General features: G+C 40.3%; 2 protein-coding genes across 2 annotated transcripts in view; one reads left to right on the top strand and one right to left on the bottom strand.

Moving 5' to 3' along the window:
• The window catches only part of CCDC146 (coiled-coil domain containing 146), a 60,466-nt gene extending 49,555 nt beyond the window's left edge, over window positions 1–10,911 (top strand). Inside the window, exons 13-19 of the mRNA XM_075274056.1 lie at window positions 706–870; window positions 4,061–4,285; window positions 4,689–4,917; window positions 7,033–7,161; window positions 8,290–8,427; window positions 9,876–10,124; window positions 10,659–10,911. Coding sequence (XP_075130157.1) covers window positions 706–870; window positions 4,061–4,285; window positions 4,689–4,917; window positions 7,033–7,161; window positions 8,290–8,427; window positions 9,876–10,124; window positions 10,659–10,862 — 1,339 coding nt within the window. The 3' untranslated portion in view covers window positions 10,863–10,911. The remainder of the gene's footprint in view (window positions 1–705; window positions 871–4,060; window positions 4,286–4,688; window positions 4,918–7,032; window positions 7,162–8,289; window positions 8,428–9,875; window positions 10,125–10,658) is intronic.
• A 1,283-nt stretch (window positions 10,912–12,194) lies between these two features.
• Window positions 12,195–21,817, bottom strand: part of GSAP (gamma-secretase activating protein) — a 51,191-nt gene continuing 41,568 nt past the window's right edge. The window contains exons 22-31 of the mRNA XM_075274139.1: window positions 21,577–21,608; window positions 20,348–20,409; window positions 19,093–19,188; window positions 16,995–17,065; window positions 16,798–16,892; window positions 15,457–15,576; window positions 15,232–15,293; window positions 14,768–14,872; window positions 14,067–14,163; window positions 12,195–12,507 (exon numbers count right to left, since the gene is read on the bottom strand). Of these exons, the coding sequence (XP_075130240.1) occupies window positions 12,401–12,507; window positions 14,067–14,163; window positions 14,768–14,872; window positions 15,232–15,293; window positions 15,457–15,576; window positions 16,798–16,892; window positions 16,995–17,065; window positions 19,093–19,188; window positions 20,348–20,409; window positions 21,577–21,608 (847 nt within the window). The 3' untranslated portion in view covers window positions 12,195–12,400. The remainder of the gene's footprint in view (window positions 12,508–14,066; window positions 14,164–14,767; window positions 14,873–15,231; window positions 15,294–15,456; window positions 15,577–16,797; window positions 16,893–16,994; window positions 17,066–19,092; window positions 19,189–20,347; window positions 20,410–21,576; window positions 21,609–21,817) is intronic.

The following is a 21,817-nucleotide window of genomic DNA, read 5'->3' as shown; positions in this document are numbered from 1 at the left end:
CAGGTTCAGATCCACAAGCTTTCTGGTTAGTTCAGACTGAGTAGGGGGCTGAGTCCGCTAGTCCCATGGTACACCTCATACCAATGTCCAGGGGTTGGAGAAGCTGGGTGATGGAGATGTGTCCTGGTGCAAACCAGCCTGGAAACCCATGATTTGGAACCTGCAGAACCCAGGCTGGACGCTTGTTACTTTTAGTCCCTAGATAACTCTTTTAATCGATTGCATTGTCCTAGGTACTAATTCAAGGATTATGTCTCAGAGTTAGCAACATTTAGTTAATCATATAAGCAAGGATATTTGGGATAATTTTAGATTATAATTTATAGAACAGTTTTAATTGGTTACTATAGTAAATCAGCCCCCACAGTACAGGCAAGTGAATGGCCACAGTGGTCATTTATCATTAGTCATCATTTATGATTTGGAATACAGCCCATAATAGTTTTAACAAAATAATATTTAGTGTATGTGATGAACTGTATGGAGGGCTCCATCTTATTGATCAGGGTATACTGGGGTGAGATAAACAACATACCCTAGCTTATGTATTGTATTATCATATGTTCTTACTGTATGACAATGGAAAATCAATAAAGAGTTGGGTGAAAATCAATAAGAGTTGGGTGAATGTTGTAAGGTGTGGTAGACTTGATTTTTCTCTTATGTTATAGACTGATAAAAATAAATCAAGTTTCTATATTATAGACTAAAAGAATTTGCCAAGATGTATGACATAATCCGCAATGAAAGAAACAAGTGTGTCAGCCTCATTCAGATGGCTACACAGAGAGCAGCAGAACTACGCGAAAAACTCAAGATCTATGGAAATGAGATGGAAATACTGAGAACCAATGTTTCAACCAAAGAAAGGTCTGTAGAGCATAATAGGATGTACAGAAAAGATGAACTGTGGCCTGAAAGCACATCTTGGCTTCCTGATCTGTCTATTTATGAGCATTCGGAAAGTGAATATTAAATAGACTTTCTGCAATCTTTCCCTGAAAACAAAGCTCACTGTGGGATACAGAAACCGTTTCATGTATTTTTTTTACTTGATGTTGTAGTTTCTGTTGATTTATTATAAGACACTTACTGTGCATGGAATCTTACAGTGTTTCCATCTTTAAGGGAGAACATACACTCTTTATAAAACAGCATTTTACAAAATATGGTGTAACCTTACTTCTACCTTTTCCCAATGAACACTATAAACTAAAGGGTAGCAGAGTGTTTGGTGATAATACATTGTTGGGCAAGGTTCACACCTGCGCTTCATCTACATTCGGGATTTCCATCCCCAAATCAGTTTAAAAAATGCGGAGAGAAAATTCCTGCAAGCAGGACTTTTATCTACGCATTTTTCCATTCTTTTCATTCCGAAACCTGGCGGACCTTATTATGGTGTACGGGGTCAGCGGGTAACCACTTTTTTTTTAAGTGAACTTCTCCCCCAAACGGACACCCAAATGCAGGTGTTAACATAGCGTCAGTGTGTACTATTTTAATACTATCCATCTACTTTGACTTTAACCCCTTCCCGACATGCGCCGTAATAGTACGGCGCGTGTCGGGTCTGTAACTATGGCGACCGCCCGGGAGCCGGGCGGCTGCCATAGCCGCCGGGTGTCTACTGCTTTAAGCAGTAGACAACCGGCTCTAATGCCTCCGATCGGTCCGGGGACCGATCAGAGGCATTAACCCCTCCGGCGCTGCTGTCAAAGGCGCCGGAGGCACCATTTTCCCGGCGGCGCATGGGCGCCGCCATTTTGACAGGGATCGCCGGCTCCTGGAGCATGCTCCAGGGCCGACGTCATGTTGCGATGACAGCCGGGAGCCTTGTTAAAGGCTCCCAGCCGGTCTGCAAATTCTCTCTTTTGCAGGCTGGTGTATACAGCCTGCAAAAGAGATGATGATTTTTTGCAATGCATTGCAATGCATTAGCATTGTAATGCATTGCATTAGTGATCAGACCCCCTGGGGTTCAACACCCCTAGGGGGTCTAATAAATGCAAAAAAAAAATAAAAAAAAAGTAAAAAAAAATATAAAAAAATATAAAAAGTATTAAAAGTTCAAATCACCCCCCCTTTCCCTAGAACACATATAAAAGTAGTTAAAAAACTGTGAAACATATACATGTTAGGTATCCCCGCGTCCGAAATCGCCTGCTCTACAAATCTATAAAAATATTTTTCCTGTTCGGTAAACGCTGTAGCAGGAAAAATAGTCAAAAGTGCCAAACCGCCGTTTTTTCACTGTTTTGATTCTGATAAAAATTTGAATAAAAAGTGATCAAAGCAATAACATTTCCCGAAAATGGTAGAACTAAAAAGTACACCCGGCCCCGCAAAAAAAGACGCCCTATGCATCCCCATACACTTACGTATAAAAAAGTTACGGCCGTCGGAATATGGCGACTTTTAGAAAAAAAAAATTTTAACACCGTTTTGGAATTTTTTTTAGGGGTCAAAATGTAAATAAAACCATATAAATTTGGTATCCCTGGAACCGTACCGAAACACAGAATATAGGGGACATGTCATTTTGGCTGCACAGTGAACGCTGTAAAACCAAAGCCCGTAAGAAAGTCGCAGAAATGCATTTTTTCTTCAAATCCACCCCATTCTGAATTTTTTTCCTGCTTCCCAGTACATTATATAGAATAATTAATGGTAGCATCATCAAGAAAAATTTGTCCCGCAAAAATTAAGACCTCATATGGCTCTGGGAGCGGAGAAATAAAAAAGTTATGGGGTTTAGAAGGAGGGGAGTCAAAAACGAAAAACAAAAATCAAAAAATGCCATCGGCGGGAAGGGGTTAATGTGATTCATTTATTAATTTCATTTTTATAATGATTGATAATTTATTTATTTATTATGCTTACTTATATAGCACCATTATATTCTGCAGCGCTTTACAGATATTGTCAGTCACTGTCCCACATAGGGCTTACAATCTACATTCCCTATCAGTATGTCTTTGGTGTGTGGGAGGAAACCGGATTACCCGGAGGAAACCCACGCAAACTCAGGGAGAACATACAAACTCCTTGCAGATGTTGCCCTTGGTAGGATTTGAACCTAGGACTCAGCGCTGCAAGGCTGCAGTGCTAACCACTGAGCCACCGTGCTGCCCTACATTTACAACGTAGATGATTTTTTGTGAATATTTACTAATCCTAACCAGTAGCAAAGATTTGGACAAGACAGTCTGAAATTATGCCACATTTATCAGTGTCTCAAGCTGTATAATAAAGGTAGTGCATCTGTAGGCACTGGCAATGCAACTTTCCAAAGGCAAGTTTTTAGCAAGAAATATGAAAATAAGAATTTATTTTAGTAGAGAAGGTGACTCTTTTCTCCTTTCACACTAGTCAAAAAATCTGGTAGGTGGATGGCTTGCTGGAGTGGGATGAGAAGAGAGGATTCTTCTTCATCTAGCAGGGTTGTCCAAGGTTTGGGCTGTTTAAAGGGAGTTTGTCAGCACAAAATTGGGATATACACTAATCACAGTACCTGTCAGCATAGTTTATAATGATGTATTTCTTATCCAGGACTGCTGCTCCATTCTTGTAAAAATCATCCTCTGATTGCGGGCATTAGTGCCATGTCTCCACAGCAGAGTAGCTGCCATCTTTAGGTGTAATCAGATTTTATTGAAAATTTTTGCAATAAGGGGTGGAACAAATACACAGAAAAATGGGGCCTAAGGGAAGGAGGGGACAAGACTTATAAGCAAATAATACGACCACGCAGGGCCGAAAAAGAAAACAGGTAATGAAAAACATGTGGCTGCCATCTTTAAAGACCCGACAGCTGCTGTAATAGTACACCGGATGTTGGGAAGGGGTTAAAGAGCAGCAGCGTAGTGCTTTTTTGCCCTCTTGAGGCAAGATTCAGTGTCCAATTTGAGACATAACTAAATGGTGAATTTTGGAGCAATCTTAAAATTGTTTGGGTTTTTTTTGTCAATGAGTGGTATGAAATTTTATACACACTGTATGCTGTCCTCACAACCCTGCTTTTTTTTAAGCAATTATTTTGTTAATGCTTCTCTAACAGGCAGCTCCAAAAGGCCATCTTAAAGGAATCCAACAACCATATGATACGAGATAGTCTGCAGAAGGATGTCAGTAGACTTAATCTTCATCTTCAAGAGATTAAAGAAAAGAGGGAACAGCAGAAAATGCAGATTGGGAGACTCACCAATATGATTAATCAGGCAGAGGAAGAAATGGTGGGACTTCGCAAGAAGTATGAATCAGCTGTCAAGAACAGAAATGAAAGGTCAGGATGTTATCACCCACTTGGCTAGTATACCCTATTGGCTAATACCAAACACTAAAAGGGCTTATATCTTTGGAATGGCTGAATGGATTTGGATAAACAAAACACCCAATTTCTTATATAGGCAGTGACCATCAGATTGTGTTTGTAATTGGACTCTTAAAGATAATCTGTCTCCAGGTCTTAATCATTGGTATAATCTATCACCTTTCCATAACCCAGTCATTGTATTACCCACATGACCTATTGAGATCAAGAACAGACTATCTTGAAGTCCAGTCTGCTGCACTCCCATTCATAAATGTATATTGCAGGGCCCTTCAATGCTTAAAATGAACTGAAGGTTTTGTGCCTTTGATTTGTCGGTAGTTCAAGAAATTTTATTTTCTACCGGTATCAACAGGGGAGTCCAGTTAATAGAGCGGGAAGAAGAAGTTTGTATTTTTTATGAGAAGATTAATACTCAGGAAATGCTGCTGAGAAATGGTGATGTGGAGATGATGGCACTTGATGAGAAGATTCGCTTCCTGAAGATGAAGGCCACAGAAGAGAAAAGACAGATTGAACAAATCAAGAGAGAGTTGCCAAACAAGAAGGCCTTGGAGTCAGATTTTGTAATTCTTCAAATCCAGGTCAGACCCATTAGACGTCAACTAGTCATCACTCTTTTATAATCTTCAAGTTGATATGGAGTAGAAACTGAATTTGTAAATCATTTAAGTTATTGACATGTAAATTAACATTTATGGGGAGACAAGGGGGTTTAAAGAGGACCTTTCACCTCCTGGCACATGTGGTGTTATACACTGCTACAAAGCAGACAGTTTTCGGCTTTCCCATTCTGTACCCCTGGTGAAGAGCTATCAGTGCCGGTACTTAGCTCTTCACTTTCAGAAGGGCGTTTCTGACAGTCAGTCAGGGACGCCCTTCCTCACAGTAGCGTCTGTAGCGCTGTACTGTGAGAACAGTCGTTGCTTACTGCCCAGCGCTGACACTGAGCAGTGAGGAACGTACGTTCCTCTCCCCCCCCCCCCCCCAGTCCTCATCTATGGACGAGTACTGTGAGGAGAGGGAGGTGTTCCTTACCACTCTCACAGTACAGCGCTATAGACGCTGCTGTGAGGAAGGGCATTCCTAACTTAGTCAGAAACGCCCTTCTGACAGTGAAGAACTACGGTACCGGCACTGATAGATCTTCGCCGGGGGCATAGAACGGGAAAGCTGATAGTGCGCTGAATTCAGTGCACAGTCGGCTTTCTAGCGGTGTATTAAAACGCATGTTCCACAGATGGTGAAAGGTCTTCTTTAAGGGTACATGGACTCAGTCCCAATTATGTATAGATTTCATCTTGCTTTGATAGCCAGATTTTGCTGAATGTGTCCTCAGTGTTTACAGCTCATTGCCTAAGTTTTAGATAACCTCTACAGCACTGGCAGGGCTCTCTGTTCCTGGCCAGCTCTATTCGGTTCATTTGTAATTTTTAGCTAATGGAATCAGCCCTTTAAAAAGGAATAAGGGCTAAAGCAATTCTTATGTTATCTCTATGTAAATCTAGAGACACACTGTGGATCTTGGGAGTATACTGCTGGCCTAATAACCAGGAAGCATAGGGGAGAGGACTTGACTTTCTCATGGACTACAGAGCAGATTTCCTATCTTGAAATCCACACATAGGTTTAGGGTACATTGTACACAGACAGGACTAAGTTTTAACTGGAAAGTTACAATCCCCTGCTTGTTTAACAAGATTTTCCAGAGCTATGATATTGATGGGGTACCCTTAGGATATGCCATCAAAATTGGTCTTCGTTCACATCTGCGTTGGTATTCCGTCCGGGGAAATCCGCATGGGGACCCCCTGAACAGAATACCAAACGCAATTGCAAGTGCTGTGAAGTATGAGCACACAGATTCTCATAGATTATAATGGGGTCCGTGTGCTTGCAGCCAGATCTCCGCACAAAACATACGGACAGGAAAGTGGTTTACAATCGCGCGGCAATCACCAATTCAGTTCGGGGGGAGGGAGGAGGCTGTGTGGCTACACAAATGCACTTTTTCTCCAGTTCCACCTGATTCAGATTTTTTTTTTTCCAGCTTCCCAGTACGTTACAGAATAATAAATGGTACCAATATGAAGAACAATTTGTCTCACAAACACCAAGCCGTAATATAACTCTGTGAACAGAAAAATAAAAATATGTTATGGGGTTTGGAAGGTGGGGAGTCAAAACCAAAAATAAAGTAAAAATATCACCGGTGGGAAGGGGTTAATATCGCATTAGTGAGAATCCAACATCGAAGGATAAATCAATCCCCAAAACTGTATTTAAATTTTTGCCAAAATCAAGATCCAAGTTTTTTTTCTTATATACTAATGTATGATCCAGTACAAATATGCCTTTAGAAACTGTAAGATAGCACATTCCATAAGAAATCCTTTTCTTCAGACTTCTCTTATCATTAAACATTCATAGACTTATTTTCTATACTGGATGTTCAACTAATTGGATAACTCCACATTAATTTAGGTGAATCCCATGTTGCGTCCAGCTGCAAGTTACCCATTACTTTTATAGCCTAAAGCAAAATGTTAGTGACCGACACACAGTCCATTAGAAGGCAACATACTTAGATTAATGTCTTATACATTTAGGTATCTGTATTACTGTATTTCTTGAAGGTAGCTATTGTTTAATAACAATGTACAGTATTTGAGTGCTTGGTTATAATTTTTGTCAAACAGCTTTCCCAGTGTAATGACAGAATCACTGAATTTGAGCAATTGGTACAAAGTCCCGATAAAGAAGGCCGACTAAGAATATTAGATGGAAAAGATCCAACCCTACAAGATCTTATGAAGAAAATGGAGGAGGTGAGGTGGAGACTATTGTAATTAGAAAGCCAAGATCTCATGTGTAAAGGCCAAGCTACTGCCAAACAGTCAAATAACATTTACAACCTTATTTATGATAAATCATTATATATTCATATATGGATAAAAGTATACTTCCAGATATTACTAACCTGGCAGAATGTGTGCTGTGAGAAGCTCCTAATGCTTATACTGCATTATAGGTAGTGTTACCTGTAGACTAAAAGGCCCATCAAAAGTAAATCTTCAATTGCAATAAGAATACTAGTCCCCACCATGTGCTATTTAACTAAATAGGACCTTTCACCCCTTCCAACAAGTCCTTGTCTGTACACCATTTAATAGCTGCTGCTCCACTAACTCTGACAGTTAGAACTCTCTCTCTAACCCCCACCATTCCTGAGCAATCAATGCTGTTAATTTTGGTGCCTGATATATGTAGGTTCTGTACTGTCAGGAGGTGGTGTCAGGCAGGAGAAGACAAAGGATGTGATTCTGAGCTCTGACACTGGCTGCCTCTGATTGGAGTTCTGAATCACATCTCACTGTCCAACACTGCCCTTCTGACATTACAGTGCTTAAATAGCACATCAGCATCAAAACTAACTGCTTCTTTCTCAGGAACAGTGAGGACTAGAGAAAAAAATTCCCACTGTTCTGAAGAGAGTAAAAAATGTGCCCATTAACAGATGTGAAGCACTTGAATTGGGGAAAGTGGCAAAAGGTCCTCTTTAAACTCTAAAGTCAGAAAGTTGGTGTCAGGCATTGGGTGTGATTCAGAGCTGTAAATCACAGGCAGCCAGTGTCCGAGCTCAGAATAACACCCCTTGGTTGCTCCTGTCAGACACTGCCCTCCTGACAGTCTTGGTGCCTGACATGCTATTTAGGCTCTACTAACAGCATTAATTGCTCAGGAATGGTGGGGACTAGAGAAAAAAAAATCCAACCATGCCAGAATCAGTGGAGCAGCACCTATTAAATGATGTAAAGATCTGTACTTGTTGGAGGTGGTGAAAAGGCCACCACTAATGTAGTTTTAGTAGTTGTGTATATGAGTGGTTGTAAATGAGGACGTCCACTGTAGAAGGTATTTGATGGTGTCTGTTAATCCAAATGTCTTTAATTCAGTTGGAGTTGCGCCTGGCTGAGAAAGAGGAGCACTTGCTGGAGAAGGACTTTCTCTATGAACAGGTCTCCAGACTTTCAGAGAGAATACGTATTAAAGCAGACAATGGCAAGGAGGACACCCTAGTTCTTGCCAAAAAGGTTTGTATGAAAATGTGACAAAATACATAGATGTGCACTACCTAAATATATAAATTGAAGTTTGCAGCCAAACAACCAAATATACCAATACTAGCCAAACATTAAAAAGGAGGAGACAGAGACAAAATTAGAAATAATGTTTATTTTATTGTAAAATAAAAAGACACAAAAATGACAAGACACAATGTTACACATTATCTTTTACAAACTAGACAGTTAAGGTGTGTGAGGCTATTAGTGAATTTTTACTTGGAGGTGAAGTAAAGTTGTTTGGTGAATTATTATTTTAAGACATAAGTGTTGAAGCTGAAGGTAGATACTCATGGGAATATCATGTTGTTAAAGTCTGATCTGACTACCAGAATTAGATGGTTCTATTATACTGCACTCCAACCTCTTTGGCATTCTACAGAGATTGCTGTAACTGGAAATCTAAAAACAAACACACAACCATTTATGTAACGTAAACCATATGCTTATAGTAGTGGTCAAATACCTAATGATGTGTTTTCCTTGTATGACATCTGAAGGTGCTCCCTGTAAGCTGTAGGAAGAATACATTGTCACCTACCCAACTTCAGCCTTCACTAAAATGAGCACCACTGGCATGCGCAAGTCCATATTTGCACTCACTTTCTCATAGACCCTGTGCATACAACCGTAGATTTTAATCATCTGCAGTTGCAGATAAAAATAAGACATGTGCAGTACATGGGACTTGAACCAGGCAAGCAGCACAATAGTACTGTACATGCACAGAGAATATGAGTAGTGGCGATTCCAGAACTTCAGGTCAGAAAAGATTAGATATTCAATGCCAAGCCCTGACAATCAGAGGAATATGAAAGCGCAGAGGGCAGCAGTGGGAAGCAGCAGTAATACCCTTGTGACATCAAAGAGTTAATTTGTGTATTCACAAACACTTCAATATCTTGGCAACGCAGGCACTATTTATTTTTTTTGTTAAAGGGGAACAACAGTTTGATTTGGGTGACCCAAATCTATCTGTGGTGCTGAGATGATATGTTAGGTTCTGGTGCCTTCCTTTACAGATGCCACATTGGTTATTCACCATTCCATTCAGGAATGGTCCTGCAGGTAAGGGGGAGATTACAGTAGGAACAGTTTTATGGTTTTTTTATTTCTGTAAAAAGAAAAAAAATATTTGGGAGAAGCCCAATCAGAACCCCTTCTAATTCAACATCTATTTTTGGACCATTTCAGTAAAACTTTTTATTGTGTATGTTTGAAACCTGTAGAAATAAAAGCCTAACATTATAGGCCTTATTTAGTATAAATGCAACACCAACAATCAAATTAATATGAAAATTAGAAATCAAACAAAACAATATAAAGCAGCATGTTGGAAAAGAAAATGCCCAAACCAGCAGACTTATTTAGAAGTACTGCCATTCCTCTAATGTTCTGCACTCTTAATATTTTGGTAGATGAATGAAATTCAAAAGAAAATGAAAGATACCACTCGTAAAATGATGTCCTGCATTGCGGAGCTGTCAATGCAACAAGCCAATTGCATAAAGCTGCAGCATGAAATGAGAGCTAAGGAGAAGTTTATGCAGAGATGCCATACCAGAATGGAGCAAGGGCTGCCACCTAGTGAAGAAATGGAACAAGAGTGGAAACGTCTACTGCGCGAGGAGCGTAGGCGCCGACATGAGAAAGAAGAGAAAGCTAGGGTAAGACACAAATATCTTAAAAAGTTTCCCAATGACTAATATGCCATATTCACTGGTACCAAAGATTGGGGGGAGAAAAAAAAACACCCTTGAAAAACCAAAGTATGATGAAAAATTATTAAATAGAGTGTTGTGGGATATACAGACCATGAATATTATAGGTCATGTAGTAAAAGTGTGACTACTAAATTCCCATGTTGCCCCTTTCTGGAGCATACAGTCGAAGCAGCTGCTATGTATTCTATATCTATATCAATGAATAATACCAGGCCAGTGACAGAAAAATTACTTCTAAATGCAATGTCTAAAGATAGAAAACGCTGCACTTTAGGGTAATTTTTATTAATCTCTTACTTTGAAAATCATATTTGACAAACTCTAATAAGTTACAAAATTTCATAGTTTACATTTTGATCATTACATCATATTTAGTCATTTAACCATTTTGTATGATCCAAGTACTTTACGATATGCTACTACTGCCAATTTTATCAGAATAAAACCATAGCATATTGTTCTTTATCTCCACTGCAGGCGGAAGAAGAAGAGGAGCAACACATATTGCCAAATGGCTTTTATACAACGGCTGAGCAACGGCCCAATGCTTACATACCAGAAGATGAGAGCGTCCTTCCTCTGCCCCGGCCTTATGGGGCTCTAGCACCATTCAAGCCCAGTGAGCCTTGTTCAAACATGAGACATATTAGAAAGCCACTCATAAGGCCAATTGAAATCTAACTATGACCATCACAAGACGGCCATCATATACTAGCACAAGAATATGGAAAGTCACCTGAGATTATATACACTGTACCTTGTAGTGGTTAATACGGTGACACTTTCTGGTGTCTATTTCAAACTTTCTAAAATTACCAATTTACAATAAATCATTCCATGTCTAACCCATTTTCTGAATGCTTTAGGAGCCAATCCAAGCTGCATACTTATGGTCTCCATGTATACTGTGCAACACAAGGTTTCATTTAATAAATACTTGTATTGATGGCCTTCAACTGGGATCAGGATGTAATTCCAGAAAACATTACAATATCTTTACTCTAGGCCAAGGAATATGGCAAATATCAAGCCAAGAATAGCTGTAATTTTATTTTACTTTTATGTATCATTGTAGAAGGGAAAGTGAGGGGTGGGTGGGTGGGGTCTAACCTGCATTAAGGCCGTATTACAATGGCCAATACAAATCGTTGCATTATATCTTATCTGTGTGGTCTCTACTAACGCTTTTGGATCAGTGATTGTGAGAAAATCAGATCAGTGTGTGATTAAGGCCCAGTTGCCCTGCAAATGCTGTATTGTCAAGTTAAAAATAAATAAATAAAAGTTTTATATAAGAACAAAAAAAAACAAAAAAACAAAACTTGGCCAAAAACAGTGAAACTGTATAGAGGTTGGAACATCCATCAATAGTTCCTTCACTATGTACTTTAGATTGGTCTGTGTAAAAAGGCTGATGCAAGCAAGTGCCAAGCAACAGGTTATACTGTCAATTTGTGCAAAGTCACAGATATTCTTCATCTATGAGCAGAATATTGGTTGTAAATACACCACATAAAGTGCCTATATAACCACAGTATATATTACAATACAGTCCTCGTTTTATCATGCACAGTTTGTGCTGAGGTTCAAGTGCGCTTTCCCACATCTATGCTCACCACTAGATCAGAGCCATAGAGATGTATATAGCTTCTGTAAACCTTACAAAAATGAGCTCAGATCTGCCCCCTAGTGGCAGCAAGAGGCAGCTGAGATTTTTACTAGTATGTAGAACAGAAGAATATAGCTTTTTGCAGCTGCTTTCTAATAACTGCGAGTACACTTTATACAGATGTGCAGCTCATGCTTGTTTGTTAGAAATGATCAGACTATTCCTAACAGACAACTTATTTAAATGGTAAAAATGGTGTCTAGTATTTTAAAAACAAAATTTGGCCATTAGTATTCCAATCTACAATTTCTATGAAGAGAGAAAAAAAAATATACATATAACATTTTTATAGGCTACTCATGTAGTAACTAAAATCAACCTTGCTAGTATATTATAGATCACCTTGAGAACAAGATATATGTTTGACGCAAACAGAGGCCTGACCACATCAAGAAACAAAAGTACCTACATTACATGAACTGTAACTTTCATTATTGCAAAACCCCATTGCAACAGAATTGTGACAGGACGTGCGGTTCCCTTTATTTACTCCACAGAACTGTGACAGTCCTTTTTAGTCCTTCCATAGAAACATACAAACGTCATTGGCTTATAGAGGGCAACGTGGCTGAAGATTTATCAGTTCTGCAGTTTGTTTTAAGGCAATCTCTTCCAGAAATGCAGCATCTATGTTATCTTCTTCAAAAGGATTTAATGCTAAAAAAAATAAAAAAAAATAATGTATTTTATACTCATAGGACATTGAAGTCAACCACTGTTACAATCCAAAGTGATAACAGGCTTAGAATTTACCATGCAGGGGGTGGACAGTACTTTGTCTCAAAATGCACTGTTCCCTCAGTGTGAAGAGGTGGAGGACTACAATATAATCTGATACAGAAAATATATTGTATAAAAATTTCTGTTTTCTAGACCTCTGCTTGCTGTCATTCATTCTGCATACTTACAGTGGAAGCCGTCCCCATTGAGAATATTTCCCCCCACACAATGGTCCCCATACAAGACTATGTCCCCCATAGTGTTTAAATATAGTACGTTTACCTCTGTGTTAACTGACCATGCTCACTACTGTAACATTATGTGAGTCGGGCAAGGTGGAGCGGAAGGATCCGGGGAGCAGAGAGTCAAGTACTGTACATGCCTCTCAATCCCTTCAAGTACTGTGGCCTACAAATCAGTGCATATTAGAGCAGAAAACCTGTGGATTACTGATCTAACAGCAACAGAACCTCTTCTTCCTGGTTTTTCAATGTGGTTGTAATGTTAACAACTAGATCAGCAGCATTGGGAAGAAACTATCTGAATCCGGGCAATAAAGGTTCTAGATGCTGACAAATTGGTAGAGTCCAATTCAGCTGCTACTACTTGGGAAGTTGGCTCTAGACATAGGCTTCCCCAGCAGTGGAGAGGTTAACCATTATATGGTAGCCATTCAAATTAATTAATGGCCATCCATGTAATGCATGAACTCACTAGATGCACCAAAGTTTGGCTCTCCATTCAGGTAAATAGTGAATAGGATGAGTTCAAAGCAGGCAAAGACCATGTCACCAAATCCCCTAACAGACCATATGAACAGCAACCCATTTAAAGGGATCCTATTATAAAACGCAATTTTTTGTGACTAACACGTAGGAATAACCTTAAGAAAGGCTATTCTTCTACCTTTAGATGTCTTCTCCGCGCCGCCGTTCAGTAGAAATCCCTGGTTTCTTTGGTATGCAAATGAGTTCTCTCGCAGCACTGGGGGCATCCCCAATGCTGCGAGAGAACTCTCCAGTGCCGCCTCCATCTTCTTCAGGAACGGCCTCTTCACGTGTCTTCTTCTGGCGCTGGGAGTCAAACTTCTAGTCTTCGGGCAGAGCAGACTGTGCATGCCCAGAAGCCACAAGAAAATGGCCGCCTACTACCTAGCCTAGAAGTTTGAAGCCAACCCCCAGAAGAAGACCCATTCCTGAAGAAGATGGAGGTGGCACTGGAGAGTTCTCTCACAGAATTGGAGATGCCCTCAGTGCTGTTTGAGCATTGGGGACCGCCCCCCTTGCTGCAAGAGAACTCATTTGCATACCGAAGAAAACTGGGATTTCTCCCGAACAGTGTTGTGTGGAGTGGAGAAGACATCTAAAGGTAGGAGAATAATAGCCTTTCTTAAGGCTATGCCTACGTTAGTAACAAAAATTGTGTTTTAATGATAGGATCCCTTTATATATGTTAATTGATACACATGATACGCTTTCAGCAAATATCAACGATACCTCGATCTTCCACTTTTGATAGCATCATTATTAAATAATTGAGTGGTAGAAAGTTAATGTATAGTGGCGCCCGATCACTTGGTGACTGTTGTGAAGCCTGTAAGGGAAAATAATATATATATTAGCCTTGAAACTTAGCAGCTGGAGCAGTTGACGGTTGACTGAGCCTGTTGGGCTGTGCATTAAAAAAAAAAAAAAAAAAAAAAAAAAGATGCAAACGAGGCTCAGGTGCAGAGGGGCATGTCAGAATCTCAGATTATCAAACCTAAACACAGAGCACTTGGAGACTGTTCTGACCCATTTCAGCCTCATTTGCAGATTTATAAAACCAGCTGTTTAAAGGAAATGCTTCATCTACTGGGCTGTCTAAATCTGAGGCCCCATGTTACGAAAACAGATTCTTTTTGTTGTAGCTTTTGCTGCTTCTTTGAGCCAAAGCCAGGAATGGATTGATCAGAAAGGAGAAGTATAAATTCTTTCTATATAGTTCCCATTCCATTTGTAGCTATTTTTAGCTTAACAGTTTTTGAGATACTGAAGACCATTTAGCATTTTTTATTGACCATTTTACATGTCCATAAAGCGTACAGCCAGGTCAGTGTAGTTCTATGACATTCATACAGCCAGGTCAGTGTAGTTATATTACATTCCTTGCTACCGGATAATCCAGACAGTCTAGTAAAGGAAACGGTCATACTCACCTCCCTTTGGGTAAGCCTGAAAAGCAGTTTTTTCACATACTTCATAGCAATAACATTATTGCTGATGTGATGATCCCACAAGTTGTGAACCTTTTCACAAATGTGCTGAATGGAAAGAAAAAAAATGAATGAAAATGTGGAATGTTCTCATGTCCTGTATACAGGAGGGTCAGCTCTACTTATGTAGGATTTCCCGATACCAAGTGGGTTTATATGTTAACACAGGAAATCCTGGAGACGCATGTCCCAGACTATCATATCATGGAAAACTAGATACTTAAAAATGTCCAGTACCCTCTATAATGAAAAACGACAATATAAAATTAGCAAAACACTTTATACAACAAATGACGAGTATACGTCTGTTTTTCAAAGCTAATTTTGTAGAATAATATTAGAAAACTGGAAATGTACTTAAAGCAAAGTGCCTGTAAATTCAACTCTCAAAAATCGAGTAAGTCTACCTTTGGAAGTCGCAAAATTATGCTATATTTCAGTTTTTCATTTGTTTCATTATCAGCCAGTTCTGTAAAGCAACAAACACGCAAATTTCAGAGAGACAGGTAAGTTTGAGAAGTTGACATTGATTTTTTTTTTTCCCCCATCATCCTACATATGCATTCCTTGCATTGGTGTACTAAGGATTTTGTGAAATGGAAACTAAATTATCAGATGATATTATGATTTACCTTTCAGTAGCTTAACAACAAAGGTTTCTGATAAAGCCAATACTCCAGCATCTATGTAATGTAGTAAGTTTCCTATAGGGAGGCAGCGCACAGCTAGAACCAGGTGCAGTGTCTGGAAACCTAGGAGACAAAATAAAGATGACTATTTTACAACACTCAGGTGGAACATAGGCACATATGCATTAAAAGGGTTTTCAGTAAATAAAGGGATCCCAATAGATAAAATTTGTTGTTTTTATTGAATTGCAAAGGGCATTGTGCTACACGTGGGTATACAGAGTGTCGAGCAACGTTTTGGCCTAGTCAGCCTTTATCAAGCTCAGTAAGTTGCGGTAAGGTAGACGTGGTCAAGGGTACAGAGAAAGGTGGGTTATGGGAGAAGACCTTAGCTGGTATGTTTCCAGTTGGAAGGTGTTAGTCTTCCCGAGGGTTGTGTGTGGCCTGTGGGGCTTATGTGGAGTCCCCAGTTGAGGTATGCAGTATGCCCCTGGAGTCCAAGGGGTCGCGTGGTCCGTTGGTGGCGGTAGTGTGTAGAAGGGGGTTTCAGGGCAATATAAGGTATTTTTAAAGAAGGTCTGTTATTAACCCATTGATAGCACTAAGTGCACTCAAATCCCTTTCACAGTGTTTTGAGTGATTTCTGGCTTTCTCTGGTGTCCTCTGCATTTGTTTACACAGGTAGCTTCCTGCTGTCTTCACCTACAACTAGGTGAAGACAACTAGTGGACTACTAACTAACTTAGTTCCCCAACCCCCTCCCCACACCATCATACTTGCCTGTCTTGTGGTCCTGGAGATATGACTCTCAGGTGCCGCTGTCCCTTCTTCAGCCTCTTCACCTGGGATCCGGAAATGGCACCTGCGCAATACAACTCCGGCAGAAGCCACACATGCGCAATAGAACGCTGCTTCTCTCTGCTTCTGTAGGCATTCTATTTCACAGGCGCCAGCTCACTTGTGAAGGAGGCAACAGTCAGTGAGGAAATGAGTGTTGGCGAGTATGAGGGGGATGGGGTATTGGGGGGGTAGAGAGAAGTACTGGTGCCCTCCCCAACCCTGGAAACAGCAAAATGGGATGTCACCAGGAAATCAGAATATGTGCCTGGGTAAATATACTTTTTTTTTTTTTTTTAAAGGGTGTAAGCTAGAAGTTAGGCAGGGGGAGGGGGTTTAGCTTAGGGGTAAAGTTTTAATTTATCCCGGACAACCCCTTTAAGGATTCAGGACAAGCAAAGAATAACCCTCAGGGCATATGGTCTGGCCCAGTGAAAGATGTAAAAAGAATGTGTGCGTTGACGAGCCATATTAACAGAAAGGTGGATCTGTAGAAGCACAACTTACCTGGAGGTAAAGGCATACACATTCGGCTAGCGGCATCTGTTATTCGGCACATGACATGGAAGGCAATATACTCGGAAGAACTTCCACGCCCATCCCTAAAAGAAAATGTCAACAGAAAAAAACAAAGCCTTAAAACTTTGCTACTTACATTTATATGAAATATTATCACACAACATACATACAGGTCTTCAACTCACAAAGATAAGACACTATGATCAAGAGCCAGCTTTTTCCAAACAACGTCCAAGATCTGACACACCAGGTCCAGCTGTAGACATCAAGCAGAAAATAAGTTATGTGCTGCCATACTGCATTATGATCAATGACCTATAGAATTCATTTATTTTATTTAAGAACTACATACACTCACCGGCCACTTTATTAGGTACACCTGTCCAACTGCTCGTTAACACTTAATTTCTAATCAGCCAATCACATGGCGGCAACTCAGTGCATTTAGGCATGTAGACATGGTCAAGACAATCTCCTGCAGTTCAAACCGAGCATCAGTATGGGGAAGAAAGGTGATTTGAGTGCCTTTGAACGTGGCATGGTTGTTGGTGCCAGAAGGGCTGGTCTGAGTATTTCAGAAACTGCTGATCTACTGGGATTTTCACGCACAACCATCTCTAGGGTTTACAGAGAATGGTCCGAAAAAGAAAAAACATCCAGTGAGCGGCAGTTCTGTGGGCGGAAATGCGTTGTTGATGCCAGAGGTCAGAGGAGAATGGCCAGACTGGTTTGAGCTGATAGAAAGGCAACAGTGACTCAAATAGCCACTCGTTACAACCAAGGTAGCCAGAAGAGCATCTCTGAACGCACAGTACGTCGAACTTTGAGGCAGATGGGCTACAGCAGCAGAAGACCACACCGGGTGCCACTCCTTTCAGCTAAGAACAGGAAACTGAGGCTACAATTTGCACAAGCTCATCGAAATTGGACAATTGAAGATTGGAAAAACGTTGCCTGGTCTGATGAGTCTCGATTTCTGCTGCGACATTCGGATAGTAGGGTCAGAATTTGGCGTCAACAACATGAAAGCATGGATCCATCCTGCCTTGTATCAACGGTTCAGGCTGGTGGTGGTGGTGTCATGGTGTGGGAATATTTTCTTGGCACTCTTTCGTTGCAACGCCAAAGCCTACCTGAGTATTGTTGCTGACCATGTCCATCCCTTTATGACCACAATGTACCCAACATCTGATGGCTACTTTCAGCAGGATAATGCGCCATGTCATAAAGCTGGAATCATCTCAGACTGGTTTCTTGAACATGACAATGAGTTCACTGTACTCCAATGGCCTCCACAGTCACCAGATCTCAATCCAATAGAGCATCTTTGGGATGTGGTGGAACGGGAGATTCGCATCATGGATGTGCAGCCGACAAATCTGCGGCAACTGTGTGATGCCATCATGTCAATATGGACCAAAATCTCTGAGGAATGCTTCAAGCACCTTGTTGAATCTATGCCACGAAGAATTGAGGCAGTTTTGAAGGCAAAAGGGGGTCCAACCCGTTACTAGCATGGTGTACCTAATAAAGTGTCCGGTGAGTGTATACATGCATTATGTTGTACACATTGTGAAGAGAAATACTAAAGATCAGCTCTTATTTCTAACACTGACTAATGATTAGATATAAATAAACTGAAATTTGTTTTCATAGGTAAAATATGCCAGGTCAGTAGAAAACGGACCATATGCAGCTACAACATGTAATGAGCCTGTGTGCAACAGGTAGGAACTGCTGTCCAAGGGGGCATTCACACAGAGTAAAGTGCCACGGATTCTGCCACGATAGGACATTAAAGAAACTGATTGACCAGGACTGATGTGAATAAAGCACTTGAGGTGACATAGAAGCTTCTTATTCATATCCAAAAGGTTCTCTCTGTCCCATTATGTCTCTTCTCCCTCAGCTACTGCTCACTCCCCTCTCCATAGGCTTCTATTGGGAGTTGTAATAGGATTCTGTTCGCTTAAGTTTGTCTTATTATAGTAATATAAATTCAGCATGAATGTCATTTTAGGAGAAAGAGGGAGAACAGGAAGAGAGTGAAGTGGAAAGGATGAAATGTATTGCAAATTTTCATATATTTGCTTGCACTGTTGGGTTATACAGCATTTGTTAAAAGGTTAGTGACCATTGATGCTCGGTTCACTCCCCCTATAGGGAGAGCACAATTTAACACAACTTCATTTTTTCTGCTGATTTGTAATGCAGGTTTTGACTTGGCCATATAACTATTTGTGTTGGATATACCTACTTTCTGGTTAGTTCCTTAACAATTACCTGCTTGCAGACAAAGTCCAAAACTATTTTGTCAACCTTGTTTTTTGCAATATGATGAAGATGTTGTAACAAATGATCCTTTAATTTCACCATCATCTACAATAGAAACAGGATATGTCAACTCCTATAGGATTCATTACAACTTTGTGCAGAAACTGCATGCAGCAGTATACAGATCCCACACACACACACACCACACAAACCACACACAGAGCCGAAATCTTCTATCGTTGGTTAGTTTCTAAATAAATCTCAGCCAAAAGCTCCTTTTTTGTTATATTTGTCTGTAGACACCACTAGGGGGACCTTGCAAACATACAGTCTACTATTTTTTACAGTTAATGCCATAAAAAAAAAAAAAATGTAAACACATATGTATAAAAAAAAATAAATTACTACATCTTTCTACATATACACACACGTTGTAGCTAAAGAACCACACATAAACAAGGTTTCGAAAGAAATGCAAGTCTGTACATGATGCAGCCACAAAGGGGCAGTAGGAGTGCATTGCCAAACCACATGCAGTATCACTGTGCTGTTGCAAACGACAGCAATTTGCAGTTTGCACTGCTAAAGCACATACAGTAGTTTCATATCAGCATTATATGTACAAGCTGTACAGCTGAAAACCACACCAAAATGTCATCTCAATTTGCAGTAAAAGACTGCAGTTTGGCCACAAGGTTGAGGATCACACAGCCGTATCATGTAAGGAAACAGAAAAATTACTTTTGGTGTTTTTGGTAGACAATGCAAAGTGTCTCAGGAAGCCAATAAAGTAGTCATGAAAGCTTGTATTACTCTGATCATGCATGATGTTAAGGGTGCTGCCCCTAGAGGGCAGCAAACAGAGGCACTGTTCTTCTAATTACATCCTGGAGAATAGATTTGCATATTTTACCCATAATCCCCAGCGGAGCAGAAATAGCTTGTAAGTTTCCGGACGCCTGTGTAGGTTCACGCTCTCCTTAATGTGTATGATTATCCCCTGATTCTGATAAGTGATGCCCCTCTCCTGCTTTATTCTTCATCTGAGAATGAGACTACTCTGGTTTAGCTCTGCAGTAATACAATGGGAGACCAGTGACATCTAGTGTGCTTTTTACCACAGTACAGCTCTACTCTTGGGTGCTTTTGAACTAGGTATCACATGACCATTAAATAAACATAGATATTCAGTTTATATACAGTATATTATGAACGTATACATTGGAATACATATTGATTGATAAGTTATGTGTTAAAAACATACCAGCCCCATTAAATCCTTCTGCAAGTATTCCTCTTCATAGTTTAATGGCACAGTTCTTCCATCTATGGAAAAGAGCCAATCATAATTATAGATGTTTTCTAACTACTGCCGGTTATTAAACAGTGCCACTATAGTGCATTACATAGAAAAAAAAAACAGCCAAATGGGTGGGTGACTGCTATACGCCTCCCAATAAATCTATCTTATTGTATATCGTGCTTACAGTATATACCATACAAGTCAGGAAAGCAGTGTACATGCCTCCCAACTTTCAAAAGACAAAAAGAGGGACAAAATATGTGGCACGAATGTGGCACAAATTTAGCTCCACCCACTTCAAAATAGAGCCACCCATTACGATCCATTTCCCTTTGTGCTCCCCCACACAATCACCCTAATATTATATATCCACCCCATTATAATGTTCTCAGATTGTCCCCACAGTATTAAGACTCTCTACTGGTGCACCCACAATTTAATGCCCCCTCCAGCTGTCCTAGTTTAATATCGTTCTTCATCTGCCCCCACAGTTTAATGCCCACTGTATCTGTCCCCAAAGTTTAATATCCTCCTCTATCTGCCCTCACAGTTTAATGTTCCTCTTTATATGCCCCCACAGTTTATGGTCACCCTCATATGCTTCCCCAGTATAATTGTCCCTCCTCCATCTGCCCCCACAGTTTAATGTTCCTCTTCATCTGCCAACGTTTCACATAAAATACACTCACTCACCTCTCCTCGCTCCCCTACTGCTCTATCTCAGGTCTCTTGTCCCACAGCAAGGGAGCTGCAGGCGCGATGTGATGTGAGGTAATCACATTGCACATACAGCTCCTAAAGCCGGAGCACGCAGGGTGCACAGTGATGAGGCAGGGGCTGTCGGCTCCTGCTTCACCAATGTAAACTACTCATCTGTGTTTTCTCCTGCCGACTGGAACAGCGGGACACAACCTGGAATCTGACACTGTCCTGCAGAATCCAGGACGGGTGGGAAGTAGGAGTGTATGTCAAAATTAGTGCAAAGTAACAAATTGTATTATATAGTATATGTTGCACTATGCCCATTTATATACTATGACACCATGAGACTGCTACATGCATCTTACAATGGACACACAAGTGCAGTGTAAGTTATAATGAAAGCCATGATGTTAAATGTGAAAAGAACATTAGTTTTTAGCCTTCAAACATTCTAGAAATTTATCTACCAAGGGCATTCCATTACTCACCATATTTCCTTGTGGTCAAGTTTCGAAGAACCCTGAAAGAATGGAGCCATTAGCCATCTGCATTAGGATGTTATAACCAATATATAAACATTTATTGTATACTAGCAGGAGGACCCAGATTCGCACGGGTATATTTCATTTTTTGTTTGTTTAGTGGTCTTATAAGAATTGCCCAGTTTTGCACTTGTGTATTTGGTATGTTGTTTGTGTGTGTCTCTGCCCTCGACTTCATCTGCGTGTT

Source organism: Leptodactylus fuscus, chromosome 5 (genome assembly GCF_031893055.1).
Source record: "Leptodactylus fuscus isolate aLepFus1 chromosome 5, aLepFus1.hap2, whole genome shotgun sequence".
In the NCBI taxonomy this organism is placed as follows: Eukaryota; Metazoa; Chordata; class Amphibia; order Anura; family Leptodactylidae; genus Leptodactylus; species Leptodactylus fuscus.
Note: the sequence above shows the minus strand (reverse complement) of the source record. Positions and strands in the feature narration are given on the sequence as shown.